This window comes from Betta splendens, chromosome 13, assembly GCF_900634795.4.
Source record: "Betta splendens chromosome 13, fBetSpl5.4, whole genome shotgun sequence".
NCBI classification, from domain to species: Eukaryota; Metazoa; Chordata; class Actinopteri; order Anabantiformes; family Osphronemidae; genus Betta; species Betta splendens.
Genome location: NC_040893.2, coordinates 10,517,898 through 10,535,826, shown reverse-complemented (window position 1 = coordinate 10,535,826; position 17,929 = coordinate 10,517,898). Strand labels below are relative to the sequence as shown.

Here is a 17,929-nt window from a genome sequence, read left to right as displayed (position 1 = left end):
ATCTCGTTCCTTTAGCTCAGGGTTTAGATTTGCACTAGCATGACTTGTGTGTTTATTTCACAGGTGGACTTTTTAAATAATGTTTTACGTCGTTCTTATGTTAAATGAGGGCCAGCATTCAGTTCATACTGTCTCAAAAGCATAGTAAATGTATGTTCTAACTGGCTGCCTATGTAAAAAACTGATGAGAACCTGAGTCTCCATATTCTGTAGCACACGCTCTTAGACTGTGTGAGAGCGCAGACCTCGTTGCCGAGGTAAAAGAGGCTCCGTGTCCCCAGGAAGCAGCAGAGCAGTGGCGCCAGATGTTTAGTAAAATGCTGCCCTGAAGCCTCGTTAGCACGCAGATCACAGCTGCCGTGTGATTCACTCACGTACGCACGTGTACGGATTGATGTCGTACGGTAGAGACGGCCGTAGCTGTAGAAGTGGCCAGTAGCAGAGTAGCTCTGTGTGCGAACAGCTTGTTTCTCCACCTCTTGCTCTCTAACGCTTCCTTTCCTCTGCTCTCTGCTTCTACCCCCCCCCCCCCCCCCCCCCCCCCCCCCCACACACACACACACACACACACACACACTCCGTCTCTCCAGGACAAGTCGTCCCAGGCTCTGAGCCTGTCCAACGTGGCCGGCGTCTTCTACATCCTGGTGGGCGGCCTGGGCCTGGCCATGCTGGTGGCCCTGGTCGAGTTCTGCTACAAGTCCCGGGCTGAAGCCAAGCGCATGAAGGTGGACCTTAGCCCCCCCCACTGCCCCAGCCCCTCCCCCAGCACCCAGAACCTAGCCACTTATAGGGAGGGGTACAACGTGTACGGCTCCGAGGGGGTCAAGATATAGGGGTAGGAGTTAGAGGCTCACGTGTAGGTGGGGTGATGGTGATGCTGATGTTGATGGTGGTGCTGCTGTAGATTACTGTAATGGCGATGCAGCAGCCCCGCGCCACTGTGTTGTTCTTGACGTGGTCAAGCATTGTGGAACCAATGTAGCTTTTTTTTTTGTTTGTTCGTTTGTTTGTTTGTCTGTTTCGTGAGCGCTTCTTCCAGCCATTCGTTTAACTACTTCATGACGCGAACATTTATTAGTTCTGTTTTGTTCCGGCTTTGTTCCCATTCATTTCAGCACCTCACCCCATGCTGCCAGTCTGGGTTTAGATTTGTGCCACGACAGATTTGGTTCCATCGTCCTTGGCTGCGGATGGTGATGATGATGATGATGATGGTCATGGTCATGTTGATGAAAGTGATGGTGATGCTTTTGGACCAGGCACCTGCATTGCGTAATTTTAGCTATTCATTAAAATACTGATGACGCACGGATGCAAAACTCCAGCCTATGATAATTTTATACAGGATAAAATAAAACTAAAACAAATTTTGTTAATACACATTAGTTATTGTATGAATTAACTAAATAATATTAGTTTTTTCATGCACTGCCAGAGGTTTTCATGTTTATTATTTATAGTCATATTTAAATGTTGTTATGTTTTACAAACTTCATAGAGTTTGGTCTGTCTCTGTCCTGTGTAGTTTAGTGCTCCTCATTAAATTGTGCTACTGCTTCTAGCTACAAATTAATTAGCCGACGTGTGGACACCAATTATTGCGAATTCGAGGTCTGGCTAACACTTTTTCACACATAATGTGATGGATGTGTCCGCAAGAAAAACACTCTAAGATATTTTTATGGCGGTAGACGTGCGCCATAACTTGCATAAGCAGAATGATAATTTTGAATGCGTCGCTCAAGCGCCAGAAACGCATGAAGCAGTTGGAAACAGACGCAGATCTGGGCCTAAGTGCCAGTTCACAGTGAACCAGTTCTTACTGTAACTTTATTCGTTTGTCATCCGTGAGCTGGAGTTTTGTGTCCCTGCTGTAGACAAGCGCTTCAAATTCCTCAAAGCTTATTCAAAACGTCAAAACACCCCCGAACTCAATTACTGAACTGAAGCAAACACTTTATATAGAAAGGCTTATTAATGATGTTACTGGTAAAACATCTTATGTTTTATGTTCATTCACAATAATAATAATTGAATGATTGCATGGATTTTGCTGAAGTAATTTAAGATTATAGATTTATTGACATCCTCCATTAATGCCCAGGATGCAACAACACATGAAGTACCATCATTGTAACCTGGTGCTGTGGCTCCTGTTGGCTGAAAACACACGTGAGTGGAGGAGTTGAGGTTTTCATGCTGCGGGCAGCGAGGCACCGGGGGAAGCGTCTATGTGAAGTGTGGCCCCGCTCCGAGCGGTAGAGTCGGTCACGCCCTCTCTATAAACCTGAGAACCGTGAAAGCACAACCACTCCTTCCCGCTTCCCCTCCGTCCTCACCTTCCACATCCTCACCTGAATCTGTCAGACGACGGAGCCCACGGCCACGTATGGAATGCAGATGTCTGCAGCGTGAATCCTGTCGTCCGCCTTGTGCGTCCGCTGATTAGTGCCTGCTTCTGTGTCAGAGCTACGTGAACCGGAATGTGTTGGAGGTGCATTCGCACGCAGGCTGTTTGTGAGGCTGTGAAATCAAAACAGCTTAGGTGAGTTTCATGAAGAACAGATGAACGTAGACAGAGGAGGAAGGAAGTGACTCTCAGCCATCAAAAAAGTGGGATTTGTGTGTTTTTGTTTACTTCATCCTCAGACGCCTTTATTAATATTAATTATGATCAAAGTAGTTTTTAACACACAAGCTACTTATGAGTCTGTGTGACTTAGCTTGAAACTGATTAATCTGCTGATGATCCTTTCAGCTACTGTTAGAAAATAGACCGCATTTCATTTGCAATTATTTAAAGGCAACAAATTCTCACTTTTGACAAGTGTTTGTTGTTGTTTGCTTAATTGTGAAATTCATTTCACCGTGGATTTGTGGATTATCATTAGTCTACTTCCAAAACACAACATGCAGACTAGAATGTAGACTAGTTAAGTGACTTTAAGTGTGTGTGTGACTGCACTCTCCGGCCTTTCTGCTCGTTAGCACAGAGTCCGCTGCGTGTACACGTGCACGTATGTGCTGACAGTGCATGTGTTGGTACAGTATGGCCGCGAGCTGTTGCATGTGACGGCCGCGTTTTCAAACCCTCTCCCTTCTCCCTTCTCTTTTCTCATCCCTCCCCGTGCAGTTGTCGTTTTCCGAAGCCATGCGGAACAAGGCCCGTCTGTCCATCACAGGAAGTGTGGGGGAGAACGGCCGTGTCCTGACGCCAGACTGCCCCAAAGCCGTGCATGCTGGCCACGCATCTCTCCGACACCCCGGCCTTGCAGTGGTCTCCTCCGGACTGCCCTGAAAACCAAAAAACACCTGGCGTGCCTTAACATCACACCAAACGCACACACACGCACGCACGCACGCACACACTCACACACCGTCTACATACAGTCAACCACATATCAGTCATACGCCCACACGCATATACAGTAGCTACAGAGACTCTCCGATACAGACACTGAACACAGTTGTAGACACTTGAACACTGCATCATCATCTCACCTTCCTGCTGCCACTGACTTACAGTCATTTCAAGAGACAAGTGAAATACAGCTATGGAGGAAACCATGGAGGAACAACAACAGACATCTCTGACTATCACACTTGCCTGCAGCAATTTAATTTTTTTGTTTTCTGGGAGAACATCATCATAACATGATGCCAACAGACGACGGGACATCCAGCACAGACCCATTGGACATGAGCTGTGAACACTACAGCAACACTGATTATGATGATGATGATGATGAGGATCACAGCTGAAGGCTGGACAGCGGCAGCCGATGAGCCGCACCCCTCGACAACGCCTTACGACAACCACAGTAGAAACCTTGTTTTCATCATCATCACGGTCGCCATCGTCTCACGTCGCCTGCAAAGACTGAGTGTCAGGTATTACATTGCTCTTAGACGACCGGGAAAACTGTACGCTCGAGTGGACTGTGAACTCGCCGCTTTGCCGTGGACTGTACAAACTGAATGAAAAACGCTTTGTTTATTACGCATAATAATAAGAGTCCTTCACCTCAAACCAGCGGGAGAATCCGATGAACCGAGCGGCCGGTGTGACGTCACGCGGGGGAGGGGTGGGGGTGGGGGGTGGGGGGTTGTAAATGAAAATTCAAAAACCGCAGTAGTTAACGAAGTGCATCATCAACAGCATCATCACGACAGTAAAAATGCTAAAATAGCAGGGCGTGACCGCTTTGCCAGGGCCAGGTGGGTTTGAAGCTGTATATACAGTGATGAAGGGACGCAAACACAACCTGGGTCGGTCTCAGATGGCGAACACTAACTGCTTCCCAAGCACATCGCAGATAAAAAACCTTGGATTCTGAGGGATTTGCGTCACGCAGTAAAGTTGAGTCCTCACGACTGGGCGGTGGAAGGAAAATTAAAAATCCAAATTAGCTTTGCTTGAAGAGAACTAAACACGTTGGTCTAAAAAGGGTGGGTGGGGGTGGGGGGCTTCTTACCACTACAAAGACCCACAGATTAGATCCAATTCACGCATGGACCCGGGCGAGTGGTTTTGTGCTCATTTGAGATCCTCAGCCTCCTCCAGCGGCCGGAGAACGGACCGGAACCAGAAAGCTCGCTTTTTAAAACTGTTGTAAATAACCGCGTAGCAAAACAGAACTCACCTGTCTTTTTTAATCATCTTAGATAACAATTCATTGCAATAATGGAAAGAAAAGATAAACTACCACTACTTGTAATTAAGAACAAATCTTTTTTTATAAATCTACATATTATATATAATACAAATAATATATATATATATATATATATACGTCTATAGAGAGCTATAGAAAACATTGATCACTGATTGTCAGAGGCCATGGCATTCACTCTGTTATGTGGCGGTTTCTGGCCAACTTGGGAATCTGATCCGTGCTCAACACTGAATGTCCATCGAATCCACACGGACACGCGTAAACGTGCACACGCGCACGCGCGCACACGGCACCGCGACGGAGGCGTTCCTTTCGCTTTTCTGTCTCCACGTTCGGTCCCCACGGCTCCTCCTCGTCTCAAAGTCCCCTCTGTTGAATCCACCCCCCGTCGACGAGCTGCCGAGGCCTCCGGAAGCAGCGTGTCGACGCATGCGCTCAACACCGGCGGCGACACAATGGCAGCGGGTCCGTGCGCGTCCCCAGAGCCGATGGGCCGCTGCGATCGCGGACCGTGGGTAAACAATGCTGTCTGACATTTCCAGGAGCGCGGCGGCGTCTGTGTTGTGTTTCAAAGCGCCTCGCTGCTTTTTGCCATTTGTCAAATCACCGGATGTGAGCGAGCTACAGATTGAAATCCACGGGTCAGACTGAAGGTCATTTATACATTTTGGGACATGATTGGATCCATCAGGCTGAGCAGAAACAATCAGAAACTTCTAGTGTGGTACAACTGTATAGTAGACGCTATATTACCACACTTGAGGATCGGAGGCGGTAATCACTTATTTCTGCACATTACATTTTTTTGTAGCTCGTTCTAAATAACAATTTAAATCTTTCTTTTACAAATAAACACACCCGTTTTTCACAGATTGATTTTTTATTCACAAGCTAAATTGACAAATTGATTTATTTAATGAGTGAAGGGGGTCTGAATTCTGTCTATCACATTAACATTTGAGGAACAAGTAAACAATAAAATATATAATCTTGAAATATTTATGGCCATAACCTCTTTGTTCTAATACAGTTTTAGCATGGGGGCATATAGTGTCACAATAGGCTCTAATACAGTACGTGGACATGAAATATAGTTTTTATCAAATGTACTGTTTTTTCTATCTCTACTTTTATGCCCCTCCTCTCCGATTGTTGCGCCTCAACAACAACAAGAAACGCACTGTTGAGAACATTAAAAATCCGCGTTTCCTCCGCTGTTTCGAAAACTCCAACAACAAAAAAATGTGTGAGCCTTTGACGTTGCACATAAAACACTAAAGATCTAAGCTACATCTGGGCTTCATTACACGATCATTCATTATGCATCGGTACATTAAATGTACAGTGTTCAGGTGGAGGTCAACTGACGGACAGACCATTACAGAATAATATGATGAAACAATTCTCATTATGGTTGAAGATGAAAACATGAGGCCGTTTATGACCATTTTAACGTCAGCCTAGAGGGAAGTGATGCAGCCAGAAGTACTAGAGCCATCGAGTGGTGGTAATAGTGTCTTTCCACAGTGGATTCATTTGTAAAGAGACAGTTAACCCTCATTATGCTAACACCTGACCGGCCACCGGGCAGTTACACTGCACATGATACTGTTGTGTTCATTCCCCCGCCCCCTCCAGCTCATATGAGTTCACGCGTAGACGGGAGAAAGCTGTCGACACACTGGCTTGAACATTCTGTTTCTTGAGTTCTTTCTTTCCATTTGGTATCCTTTTCTAGTAAAACATCAATGCTGAACCTGCTCTCTTGGTGTGGTTATTTATTTATTTATGTGGCCTGCTGTACTCGGATGTGTGTGAATATTAATGATCTGTTTTTGTAGAATACATTTCTATTCCCATTACAGCCCATCCATTATCGTAGGCGAGTTGTTGACACACCAGACCAAATAACTGATTGTAGTCTAATAGATATTTGTCAGCATAGTCTGATATTTTCATTGTTCATGTGGACTCAAACATGACTGAACAGCTATTCTGAAGGAAATGTATTAAATCCAAGCATTTAGAAGTTGAATATTTTTTAGAAAAACAGCTAAAGGGGTAAAAGCTCCCTGCACAGATTGTGTCCTCTTTGCTGTTTTCAATCCATTTGGAACTTAACACATTTAGCCCAGAGCTATCACTGACAAGTATTTTCCATTGCCCCTCCAACACACACACACACACACACACACACACACACACACACACACACACACACTGAACTGTTTTTTATCAAAGTAAACACACCTTCATGTTTATATTGGTTCATTTCATTTTCCTCTCTCAGTCTACTTTCCTATTTGTCATCTCTGCATTGCGTTTCTCTGTTCAGCTGCTTCTTTTTTCTGCTACTTCGTCTTCCTCTCTCCTATCGTTCCTCTTTTATCTGTTTTTGCATCCCTCTCTTGGGAAAATTTGTTTTAAGTCCTAAGCTGGCTTCCACAGCTCCTCTACCATCAAAATCCTCTCCTCTACTCTCACCTTTACTTTAATGGGTCTCTTGTGATCAGATAGGAAACTTCCACAAACACACTCAACTCTTCATCCTCCTCCTCCTCCTCCTCCACCATGGTTGTTGCTAGGCTCTATTTACTATATGTTACTTAAACAACAGAGGCTGTGTACACACAGAACTGTGCTACAAGATTGAATTTAGACAAATATAATTTTCTGACAGAAAAAGACATTTTAATAACTGAATGTGACTAAAACGTGAATACATTTACAAAACCTATGAATGTAAATCTAAAGTATCTTCCATTTGTGTTTACACCTTCTGATATTTAGAACTCAGATAAAAAAAATACATTTAAACCAACCCAAATAATCATTAGTTGTAACCTCAGACAGTTTAAAATCACATAATCGATGATATTTTACAGGTTTTTAACTTTAAGTGCTATGTACTAGTGTGAGCCACTAATTTCAGAAGAATCAAGGCAACTTACTGTACATCCTTAGCTCCACTCATACTGTATTATATGAGATATTCCCCTAAATCAAAGTTTAAAAGAATCTCTGCTTTCAAAGAAAAATATACTTTAAAATCTGCTGTGCTCAAATCTGAAACCACCTGGGAGCTGAGGAGCCTGTTCTAATGTCAGCTGGGCTTTTAAGGTATTAGACTCCTCAGGACTGGAACTCAGACCTTTTAATGATGCCGATCTGTGACCTATGAGCAAGAGGCTTTCAGTCGTTGTGATGAAACATGCTGCAGACAACAACATACAGGTAACAACAACAACATACAAGTAACCCTTGGAAAAAAGTAGCTCTGGGTGAAAGGAGGCCTCGCTGGGGTGTTGCTGCCTAAGCACAAACTTCCTGGGACATAAATGACAACGACATGAGATGATGCATTGCATAAACATCTGCTCACATCACATGTGTTCGGTGCTAACCTGCTGGGTGCACCATGGCACTTAATGAAGAGGATCATAAGGCACTAGGTTCATATTACTGACCAACTTCCCATCAGAAATAAGGGTTTCAGTGCCTCGCGCCCTTTGCTGCAAAAATGTAGCTGCTGCATCAACCATTTTATTATTAAAAGTCTCATTCACTTCTCTTTGCCCACTGTTTTAACCTCCTCGTTTATCCTCTTGGTTCTCAGTGACTCGGATGGTCTTTTTGCAGCTGCATTCTCTCTTTCTCCACTTGCAGGCGTTCTCTCTCAATCTGCAGTCTCCCGGCCTCAAATTTGAAGAACTGCAGCCTCTCCTTCTCCAGCTGCACTCGCTCCTTCTCCAGTTTGATCCTTTCCGCCTCTAGATCCACCGCCGTCATCCACCCTTTACCCTCCTGGTCCCTCTCCCTCTGTGCCTCGTGTGAGGACAAGCAGGACGCGTTGGGCGCCAGAGGGCCCTGCTGCGGCGGCAGGTCCGCGTGCTCTGGCTGGTTGAGGAGCAGGAACCGCAGCCGCTCCCGTTCCACTTGCAACCGCTCTCTTTCCAGCTGCAGCCTCTCCCTCTCGACCTCCATCTGGCGCAGCCGCTCCTTCTCCAGGGCCAGCCGCTCCTTCTCCAGCGCCAGGCGCTCCGTTTCCACGGCCAGACGCTGCCTTTCCAGGTCCAGCCGCTGCTTCTCGACGGCTAGCAGAAGCCCCGCTCCCACGTTCTCCTGACCGCCGAGTCCACCCAGACAGTGAGATGCCATTCCCATCAGGCCACTGGCCAGAGGAAGCTCCCTGCTGGAGGTGCAGGTCGGCGCCTTGGAGGAGCCGGTCATGCCCAAGTCACTGTGGGAGTAAACATGTCCAAGATGGCCGTCACCCTGTGACTCGATATCGCTGAGGATGGAAGGGATGTCATCGTCGTCTAAGTCTCCCTCTCCATCTCCCATATCACCATGAGCATCCAGCTGAAGAGAGAGTAAAAACAGGGTGCTTCATGGCAAGAACTTCCCAAAGTCTAAAAATATGATCAAACGTAAGATGCAAGGAGGAAATGTTGTGTTTTTAGTGTTTCGGTCAACCAGGGGGAAGTCATTCATTCTAAAATGAAGGTAAACAGATTTAGATTTTACCTGAGAGCAACATCAAAAGGCTTAAACTTGATGCCAATTAATTACAGTGTTAGGTCCTTAATTTAGCTAAATCTGTACCTTGTGAATCTAAGTGAGCTCAGTCAAAAGACAAGAGTCACTTTAGCTGTGCTGCATGTGATACATTAAACATAACTACCTCTACTGATGAGGACATTAATTAAGCTAATTACACCATTAGCACGTCAGTATGCTGTATTTCCATAACACAAGTGTCTTTAACGTGTTTTCTATTCAAAAAGCATGAAGGTGCTCTGGAAAATAACTGTATCCTCATTAACATGTAAATTTGTTTTACAGTATAAGCTCTAAGGTTGAGTCAGACTTCCACAAGCTGTGCAGTGAGGAGCTTCGGTTCCTTACTCTGTATTCACTGGCGTGCTCTTCCATCTTCACGCCCGGCGGCGCCGCCGCGGCCTGAGCGCTCAGCTCGCCCAGAGCCGCCAGCTCCGGCCAGTCACAGTGATAGTCCTTCGGCAGCACCGAGAGGTCGAGCAGCTGGTCGCAGCCCGACTCCAGACAGGCCGCCTCGTGCTCGGGGGGGGACCGATCATACTCGGCCTTCAGGGCCAAAGAGGACGATGAAGAGGAGGAGAGCGAGAGCTCAGCCTGAAGCTGCTTCCTCTTCATCAGCGCGCGCCAGTCCAGGTAACGACGCTTCACCTACAGGGGGAAAGGCGTTGGAAGCAGCAGGTAGGAGACACCGTGGAGCCTCGCATCCAAGACGGTTCATTGAAAACGTCATTTAAACACACCTCTGCAGCCGTGCGCAGCTCGCCTTCCCCCAGTGAATTGACACCTCGTGCCACTTCCTCCCATGCCTGTCTCTTCAGCTCATTAATGGCTGTGGTCTATTTATACACAAGCAAAAGAACAGGAGCCAACAGTTACAGTAGTGCATCAAATAAGGGAGTGTTTGAAAGGACAAAGCGCTGTGTAAATGAAGGAGCCTCTCAAAATAATGGCCAATTTTCCCGCAATCACATCTGTGAGTTCTAAATAAAGGGTCTATTAAAGATATATATGACATAATAATGTTTTTAAATACGCGAAACATTTAATCTGTGCTCATGGAAAGGAATATGCAGCACACATTGAAGCTAAGGAACTGCATCAGTGCTCTCTGGTGGACAGTGGAAATAATGGGCACACTAAGTAACCTAAGTAATATGCTAAAAAACTAAAAACCTCTTCACACATTTCATTTTGAAGTTTCAAAGTATTAGAAGGAAAATATTGCTAACTGGACAGAGTGACGTCTGCGAGTTAACTAACTGGTTACTGCTTTATTTATCTAGTCAGTCCATCTTAGCTTCTCTCTCACTCACTATATGCTTCACTGACATTGGAAGAATGAGATCCACACCTGCTGCCTGGAGAACAACACGTCCTTCCTCTTGTGAATCTCCCTGATGAGAATCTGTGTCTCTCTCACACTGTAGTTGCTCTTCCTCTTCCTCTTTAAATGCTTCACCTGCCGGAAATCCAGCTTGGCGGGAAGAAAGGGACGGGAACCCCAGAAACACAGACAGAAAGACTGATAGAAGGAGCGATAACTGAGAAAAGAGGGCAAGTGGAGTAGAACAGATCAGAGGGGGACTGAGACACAAGCGACGTCAAGCAGTGTAAGGAGATTCCCCGCTTGCTGCTGTGAAGTTTCACACTTGGAAGGTGGACTCCAGCTGTTACTCTTGATGGGGAGCTCTGCATCATCACACAAACATGAAGCCTCACGTCAATTCTGTGCAGAAACACCCACTTTGCTAAAATGCAGCATTTGGCATTTTCAGCAATAAACAGCAACTGAAAGGTTCATTGAAAGAAACAGAACAGAATTTAGAAGTTATAGATTTGAAAAATCAGTTTTAGGCTGTATTGCATTTTGGAAATAGTTCTAACGTTTGAGGTTTGTGCATCAACAAACTGCAGCATATTTTAAGATGCAAATAACATGCTTATTTTCCAAAATGTATATATATGCATGATTGATAGATTTGTCGGGAAAAACTGCAGATGCACATACATTTTTGCAACTTGGATAAATTACCTAGTGTATTGTAAACAACCTATACTTTTAGGTTATGCCATCTGCATCCATCCTAGGGAATATTTGCGATATATCTTCAATACAAACGCACTATAAATGTAGTGGTATCTTTTGTATTACATATCACATATTATCACATCACCTATAGTAATACGCTATCTGTCATATGTTGTAAGAACAGCTTACCTCGTGTACAAGAATTTACCGCAATGAATACAACATTGTAGAAACGTAATTGTAATGCTGCGTTTAAATGTTACCTCGGAAATCTGTAACACTCTAGGATTCGAATTGTTCGATCGCTTTGGGTGCAAACGCTTTGAGTCAAAACCGTTTTAAATGGCAAACTGCGCACTGGAATAAAAGCATTTCGTTACTTTATAATGGATAATGGAATTTATCTATTTTTTTCAGTTCAAAGTTAAGGGAATGCAATGATTGTTAGGGATTTAAAGCAACTGGTGGAGTTTAATGTTCGACACCCTTCTATTTTCAGACAGGTCAACATCCTCGTAATCTTCCTTTTCTCTCAAATGTCACATCGATGCTAAATGAGGCTTCTCAGTACACTTTTCTTTGAAACCATTACTCAGAATGGCGTGTTTTACGATATCCCTAAAAGCGTTTGAAAGCATCGTTATTGGCGCACTGTTTCCATTGCTCCCATTGGCCAGTCCTCCACCGCGCCCACTTATGACGACATCGTATCTCGACGGATTCGTTTGGGCATGTGCAGAGCTGTCACATTCAAAATGTAAACTGAAGTGTGTTGTGAACTTAACATCTCTCGCAGATGAGCTTAATTTGTGTGCTCCGCCTTTAATTCAGGGAAAAGTGAACGCGAGAGCTTCTTGGTATCTTACAAAGGCTACGTGCTAATGAGCGATGCTAAGGTTAGCTGAGTTAAAAGTTTGTTAGCAGCCTGGAGTTGAGTCCAGATGACGAGGTGGGACAGAGGCGACGAAATGGGCTCTGTTCGTTGGGCTTTTCGCTGTGGCTCGTGGACACCGAACAGAACTGAATGGTTGTTCGCTTCACGCTGTGTTCAGAAAGAGGAGAAAAACAGGATCGGAGAGTTTGAGTTTGCTAAGGATGCTAAGTCAGCCATGGTGAGTCTGATGCACCCCATCTCCTTACGTACACTAATAATTGCACGCTCAGTTTAACTTAACCTGTGACATACGTCCTCTGTCATCCACCAGGCGGGCAGGCTGTTGCTGAGAAGGTTTGTTTGTGAGAGGATGGGGATCCCCTGGTCTGAGGTCAGGCTGGAGCGAACTCCCAGAGGGAAGCCTTACTTGGCATCACCACCGAAGGTTAGAACTCCTACATTGCGTTTTACTAAGGTCAGGTGTTTTTTAACCAAGCCAAGCAAACTTTACACTCAGAATCGGAATTATGTAGGCTGCGTGAGATGGGTATAGACCTATTCTGAAAATCAGCTTATTGTACTATTTCTACATATTGTCATGTAATGCTGGTTTTCAAGATTCAAAAAACTTTATTAATCCCAGAGGGAAATAGCTTTGCACACTTATGATTGCTTTTATAATAATAATCTCCGCTGGCGTTCTATGGAGAACCTAATACTGATCAGCCTCTGGTCGAAGGTGCTCCTCTGTCCAGCCACACACTGTGTGGGGGGTGGAGGTGTTGTCTAGGATAGAAAAGAGTTGGACCAGCATCCTCCTCTCAGCTACAGCATGTAGGGGGTCCAGCTCCACCCCCAGAACAGAACCAGCCTCCTGATCACTTTGCCCAGTCTGTTACTGTCTGCTACATTCATGCTGCCGCCCCACAGACCACAGCCTAAAACACAGGCCACCACAGACTCATAGAACATCCTCAGCATGGAGCTGCACACGTTAAAGGACCTGAGCCTCCTCAGGAAGTGCATCCTGCTCTGAGCCCTATTCTACACAGCTGAGGAGTTCTTTTTCCCAGTCCAGTTTATTGTCTAAGTAGTAAACTAAAAGGTTTTGTCTACATGTACATGTCCTTGTATCTGATCACTCCTTCTGTCGGTTGCTACAGGCCAGTTCAGACCGGGCCTGGAGTTTCAACATCTCACACCAGGGAGACTACGCTGTGCTCGCTGCAGAGCAGGGGATGCAGGTGGGAGTGGATATCATGAAAAACACCATGCCAGGTAAAAGATGAATATGCTGTGAATCAGCATTTTTAGCGGAACAAAAACACTCAATCACAGGTTTGGTGACATACAGGAAGTAATTGGCTGATCTTTACAACAAAGTTCAGATTTTTTACCTGATGTCCCTTACAGACTAACTGAATCATTCCTTGTATAGTCCCAGCTTCACCACAGGGTGTCACTGTTGTCATATCTAAGTAAAGGCGTGTGGCTGCATCTGCCTGTGTGCAAATCTTTAAATTTTGGGGTTTGTGTGGACAAGGTTGATGATCTATGGAAACATTTGGGCCTTCATAAGCAGTTCAAGGCTTTTTGCTCAGTTTTAGTTCTACAGTTCCTAAAGCGATAACGACGCATGTGTGTTGAGAGGTACTTCTAGGAAACTGTCTCAAAATGGAGCACATCATACATGTGTGCCTCCATCTCTCCTCCATCTTCCTTTGTCTTTTCTCATTCACACTTCGTCTTTTCCTCCTTCCAGGTAGCAAATCTGTGCCAGACTTTTTCCGCATCATGACTCGTCAGTTTACGGCGTACGAGTGGAGCGTTATCCAATCGGCTGGCTCAGAGCATCAGCAGCTTGCGGTGTTCTACCGCCACTGGGTAACCATGACAACCATACTACCCTGTTGTCACATTGCTTTGCTGCTGGTCCTCACGGGCGGTGTGTGCGTTAGAAGGTCAAACAGGGAGAAAATAACAAACATTTATATATACATGTGTGAATTTAACATTTTCTTTACTTTCCTCTTCTCCTCACACTCTGTCCTCCTTCAGCCTGTCTTCCTTTTAATCTGTTTCTGTTGCTTCCCTTTTGGTCTAATTTACTTTGTAGATGCACAAATACACACACACACACACAGATGGACATCAAGAGCAACGGTAGTGCTAAGTAAAGATGTGAGATTTAGAGGGTGGCACAGAGACGTCAAGCTCTGATATCATCACCACACTGTTGACTAATGGCAGAGCTCGGCGGTTGCCATGGCGATTAGGCTTGTAATACTCTCATTGTGGCTCACTGGCTGCAGAGCAGGACTGGTTTTGGCTGAAAACGCATATTCACACACACAAAGTCCCTCTTTTGTATAAACACACTGTTCTACATGTGTGCATAGATTCCCATCTGTTGCGGTTTTGTCCTGCAGAGCCAAAATACACAACACGCACAAAAGACACACACAGAGGATGTCCTCCTCAGCTTTGTCAGAAATAACAAACAGTTTTTTTTAATGTGTCTGCAGTAATAAAGCAGCTTTTCTCTTTTCCCATCAAGGCCCTGAAAGAGAGCTTCATCAAAGCCATTGGCACAGGTCTGGGCTTTAACCTGCAGAGGGTGGAGTTTCACCTGTCCACTGAACCGCTCATGCAGGGCCAGGTGCTGCGGCAGACCAAGATGCATCTAGATGAGGAAGAAGAGGACTGGCTCTTTGAAGTAAGTCAGTTTGAAGGCGGGTGTGGAGGCAAAAATAACTGCTCACTACCCAGGTTTCCTAAAAGAGAGGAGTCCTCTCTTTTTCTACAGGTTCTGTCAAACGACAAGTTGAGCACAGTTTTTAATTTTCAAACAATGTACCGGACAACGCATCAAACTGAAACGCATCAGTAGATTTCGTCAGTCGACCTTATGGCACGATAACATCAAGAGCAGAGATTCAGGCAGCAGATCAGATGCCTTGGCTGGGATCCGTCATGCTCGGCTCCCAGCGGCTGCCCCGTTGAAAGCGTTTGTGAACTGAATCACAGGTGGTCAAGTAGAGGAATACGCAGCAGAGGTTGTGACAGAGGGCCTCTCAAGTGGCCCTTCAGCCACCTAACATCATGACAAGAGGTTAGAGGAGTGCACCTCCCTGTTAGAGCAGAAGAATCATCTGTTGCCCACACTCCTTTGTCACATACAACACCACAGCGGGGAGAGACTCGCTCACACAGCCGACTCACTTAAACCACAGATGCACAGGACTCGCTTTTGAATCATGTACAAGACTCGCGTCTTCATTTCCTACTTTATTTGGTCTTTACCTATCCATCGTTTTCCACGCCCCCCCCTCATCCCATCCTTTGGATTTCTTTACCTCCCTCCTGCTCCCTCCTCTCACTTCCCTCTAAACCCAGTGGCAGAGGATTAACAAGTAAGTGCTAAAAGGTTAGCACTGGTTTGAAAAGCCGGCTGCTACTGTGCATGTCCTTTTCTGTCTCCATCCCCAGTGGAGTCGTGGAGGCCTAATGCTGTTTTACCGCCTGTATTTTTACACCAGGGAATAGCGACTAACTTCTATCGATCCCAGATAATGTGCAGCGTGTTCGTTTCGACCCGTATAGATTTTTGACAAAGTGAAGTAACAGCCACAAACAATGTGTAATTTGTAGGTGCACAAAGGCTGAATAGAAGCAGATCTTTGTCCTTTATTTTGACAAGTGGTGGAGCACATTCACTTTAATTGAGAAGTAAACCAGAGTAAACAAAATGTAGGTCTGCTAGAAATACTGAAATACCACACTTTCCACACTGTAGCCTGGAATAATTCCAGACTGCATCAGTGAAGCAGGTCATCTCTCTGTGTCCTTTAGAGCAGCAACGCGCATCATTTGTATTCAGTAAATGACTGCGGTGCCCTTGAGAGGTAACTGCGAAGTGAATCGCCTTTTCTGATTTGTCTACCCAAATAAACCGTCTGAGTGTTAGCACAGAACTGAGACGAGCAGCGGGGCCTCCGGCGATCACAGGGCACGGCTATGAGACCTGTTACTTCCTGTTGACCTGTCGATTCGCCCCCACATAGCCTCTACATACACACACACACACATACACACACACACAAACACTGTGGTTTAAATTCAAACACCACTCCTGGTGATATTTCTCTTTGTCCCGTACTCCGTTCCATTTTGCAGCCATCCCCTCACTACACATACACCACCACCTGTTACTCCCACATATACACAATCAGCTGCTGGTCTTTCATATCCAAGTGTATAATGCCAGTATCAGAGGCTAGTGTGACACACCATTGGTATTTGGAGTAAAAGTTTAATCGTGAACACATTAAAAAACCAAAAGCTGACGTTTAATAGTTGCATTTTAAGACCTGTTCATATATTCAAAGCAAAAAAATGAGAATAAAAGTCAATAAATATAAATAATGTTATATGTTATAATGTGTTATAAACATGATTTGTTTGTTTGATGTGTGTATTTGTGATGAGCAGGAGAGCTTGCTGGATGCTGACCATCATGTTGCTGTGGCACTGGGACCAGCAGACACACCTGGTTCTTCAGTAAGAGCACATGTTCAGCATGTTCTGTCCATCTCCTCTACACACGATTTGTTCATTTTGAGCCATTTTACGAGCGAAACAAACCAACAGTTGCAGCGTTGTCAGGCTCACGCATCGTCCTTCTTCCCCTCAGCCTCCCTCTTCATCTCGTCCGCCTCCTTCTTTTACGCTGCTGTCCTTTGATGACCTCATCACCGCGGCCTCACCGCTGACGGAGGAAGACCCGGCCTACTGGGAGAACTTCAAGTCGAAGGCTGAAGCTCCACAAAGACGCAGAGAGAGACACGCACCCACATAACCAGCTGTCTCCCACTGACACTCAGCCTGAGAGACGCACACGCAGAGCCTTCCCTTTTTTCACATATGTGCCAAAAATCAGAAACTCACACACTCTGACATTGTAGCTGCTTTTTTTTTTATTCAGCCTCAGTACAGTCAAGTCCTGGCAGGTTTATTTATAAACCCAAATGCAGGTTTGTCTCACAGGACTTCAGGATCTCTACCGGATCTGACACGCTGCTAAAAGTAAAGTAAGTCTGTTTTACTTATAGCAGGAGTCATTGTTTTTTGTTTTTTAATTAATTTATAATAAAATATAATATTTTAATTATATTGTCTATATGATTTAGTGTGTTGCCTGGGTGAAAGACCAATAAATACAAATAAAGTAACAGATAAAGTAGCGCTGTCATTTTGTTGGCGTCACTAAAACTCAAAGCAAAGTGACGCCTTCTGTTGTTGAGTCTTTTCTTTTCTGTCATTTGAATGTTTTTATGCGATGCAGACTCTGACCAGTGAAGGCCTCACGCACACGTAGACGCTGCCTCCAGATGGAGTGAGTTTGTTTTTCTCCAGCGTCTTGGATGTTGTGTTCTCCTCAGCAGTGAAGGAGGAGTGAGGAGGCAGCAGGGTCAGACTGGAGTCACGCAGGCTTTCCTTAGAGAGTGGGCATTTTTAGTTGCTTCAGGTTTGCTGCCATGTCAGAGACAAGTCCACAGGAATAGATTTTTTTTTTCTCAGATGGATGGAGACAGAAGTACTTTGGGCCTCAGACTGAATTTAGCCTGAAGTAAGAGATAAAATCCAGCTTTAAGAAAAAAGAGCAATGTTTCTACTGGGGAATAATATGTTGTTCTAAAGGCAGAAAAACTACAGTAAATATCTTATTTAAAAATACTCCATATACAGTATGTCCCAGATTACTTTTCATTTCATCACACATATGTA

At 45.0% G+C, this 17,929-nt stretch overlaps 3 protein-coding genes across 7 annotated transcripts in view; 2 read left to right on the top strand and 1 right to left on the bottom strand.

The window, feature by feature from the left end:
• The window catches only part of gria4a (glutamate receptor, ionotropic, AMPA 4a), a 61,803-nt gene extending 55,363 nt beyond the window's left edge, over positions 1-6,440 (top strand). For 2 of the 5 annotated variants that reach the window (XM_029171709.3, XM_029171708.3), the window contains exons 17-18: positions 591-728; positions 3,137-6,440. In XM_029171709.3, the coding sequence (XP_029027542.1) occupies positions 591-728; positions 3,137-3,301 (303 nt within the window). In that variant the 3' untranslated portion in view covers positions 3,302-6,440. Of the gene's footprint in view, positions 1-590; positions 839-3,136 lie in introns of those variants that run through there. The other 3 variants (XM_029171711.3, XM_029171710.3, XM_029171712.2) reach the window with 2 other exon arrangements.
• Positions 6,441-7,328: 888 nt separating this feature from the next.
• Positions 7,329-10,812, bottom strand: msantd4 (Myb/SANT-like DNA-binding domain containing 4 with coiled-coils; the record flags this gene model as incomplete). The annotated part of the gene is made up of 4 exons (XM_029171719.3): positions 7,329-9,041; positions 9,588-9,887; positions 9,980-10,075; positions 10,591-10,812. Coding segments are annotated over 4 exons (1,368 nt in total), but the record flags the coding sequence as incomplete, so codon positions are not given.
• A 1,145-nt stretch (positions 10,813-11,957) lies between these two features.
• aasdhppt (aminoadipate-semialdehyde dehydrogenase-phosphopantetheinyl transferase) lies at positions 11,958-17,384 on the top strand. Its single transcript, XM_029171718.3, has 7 exons — positions 11,958-12,380; positions 12,474-12,587; positions 13,306-13,420; positions 13,905-14,026; positions 14,700-14,858; positions 16,634-16,702; positions 16,836-17,384. The coding sequence occupies exons 1-7, from the start codon at positions 12,210-12,212 to the stop codon at positions 16,998-17,000; spliced, it is 915 nt and encodes a 304-aa protein (XP_029027551.1). The 5' UTR covers positions 11,958-12,209; the 3' UTR covers positions 17,001-17,384.
• The last annotated feature ends 545 nt before the right edge of the window (positions 17,385-17,929 follow it).

Coding starts and splice junctions, on each gene's coding strand:
- aasdhppt (XM_029171718.3), top strand. CDS start 12,210: ATGACGAGGTGGGACAGAGGCGACGAAATGGGCTCTGTTCGTTGGGCT. Junction 12,381..12,473: donor AGGATGCTAAGTCAGCCATG/GTGAGTCTGATG, acceptor GTCATCCACCAG/GCGGGCAGGCTGTTGCTGAG. Junction 12,588..13,305: donor ACTTGGCATCACCACCGAAG/GTTAGAACTCCT, acceptor CGGTTGCTACAG/GCCAGTTCAGACCGGGCCTG.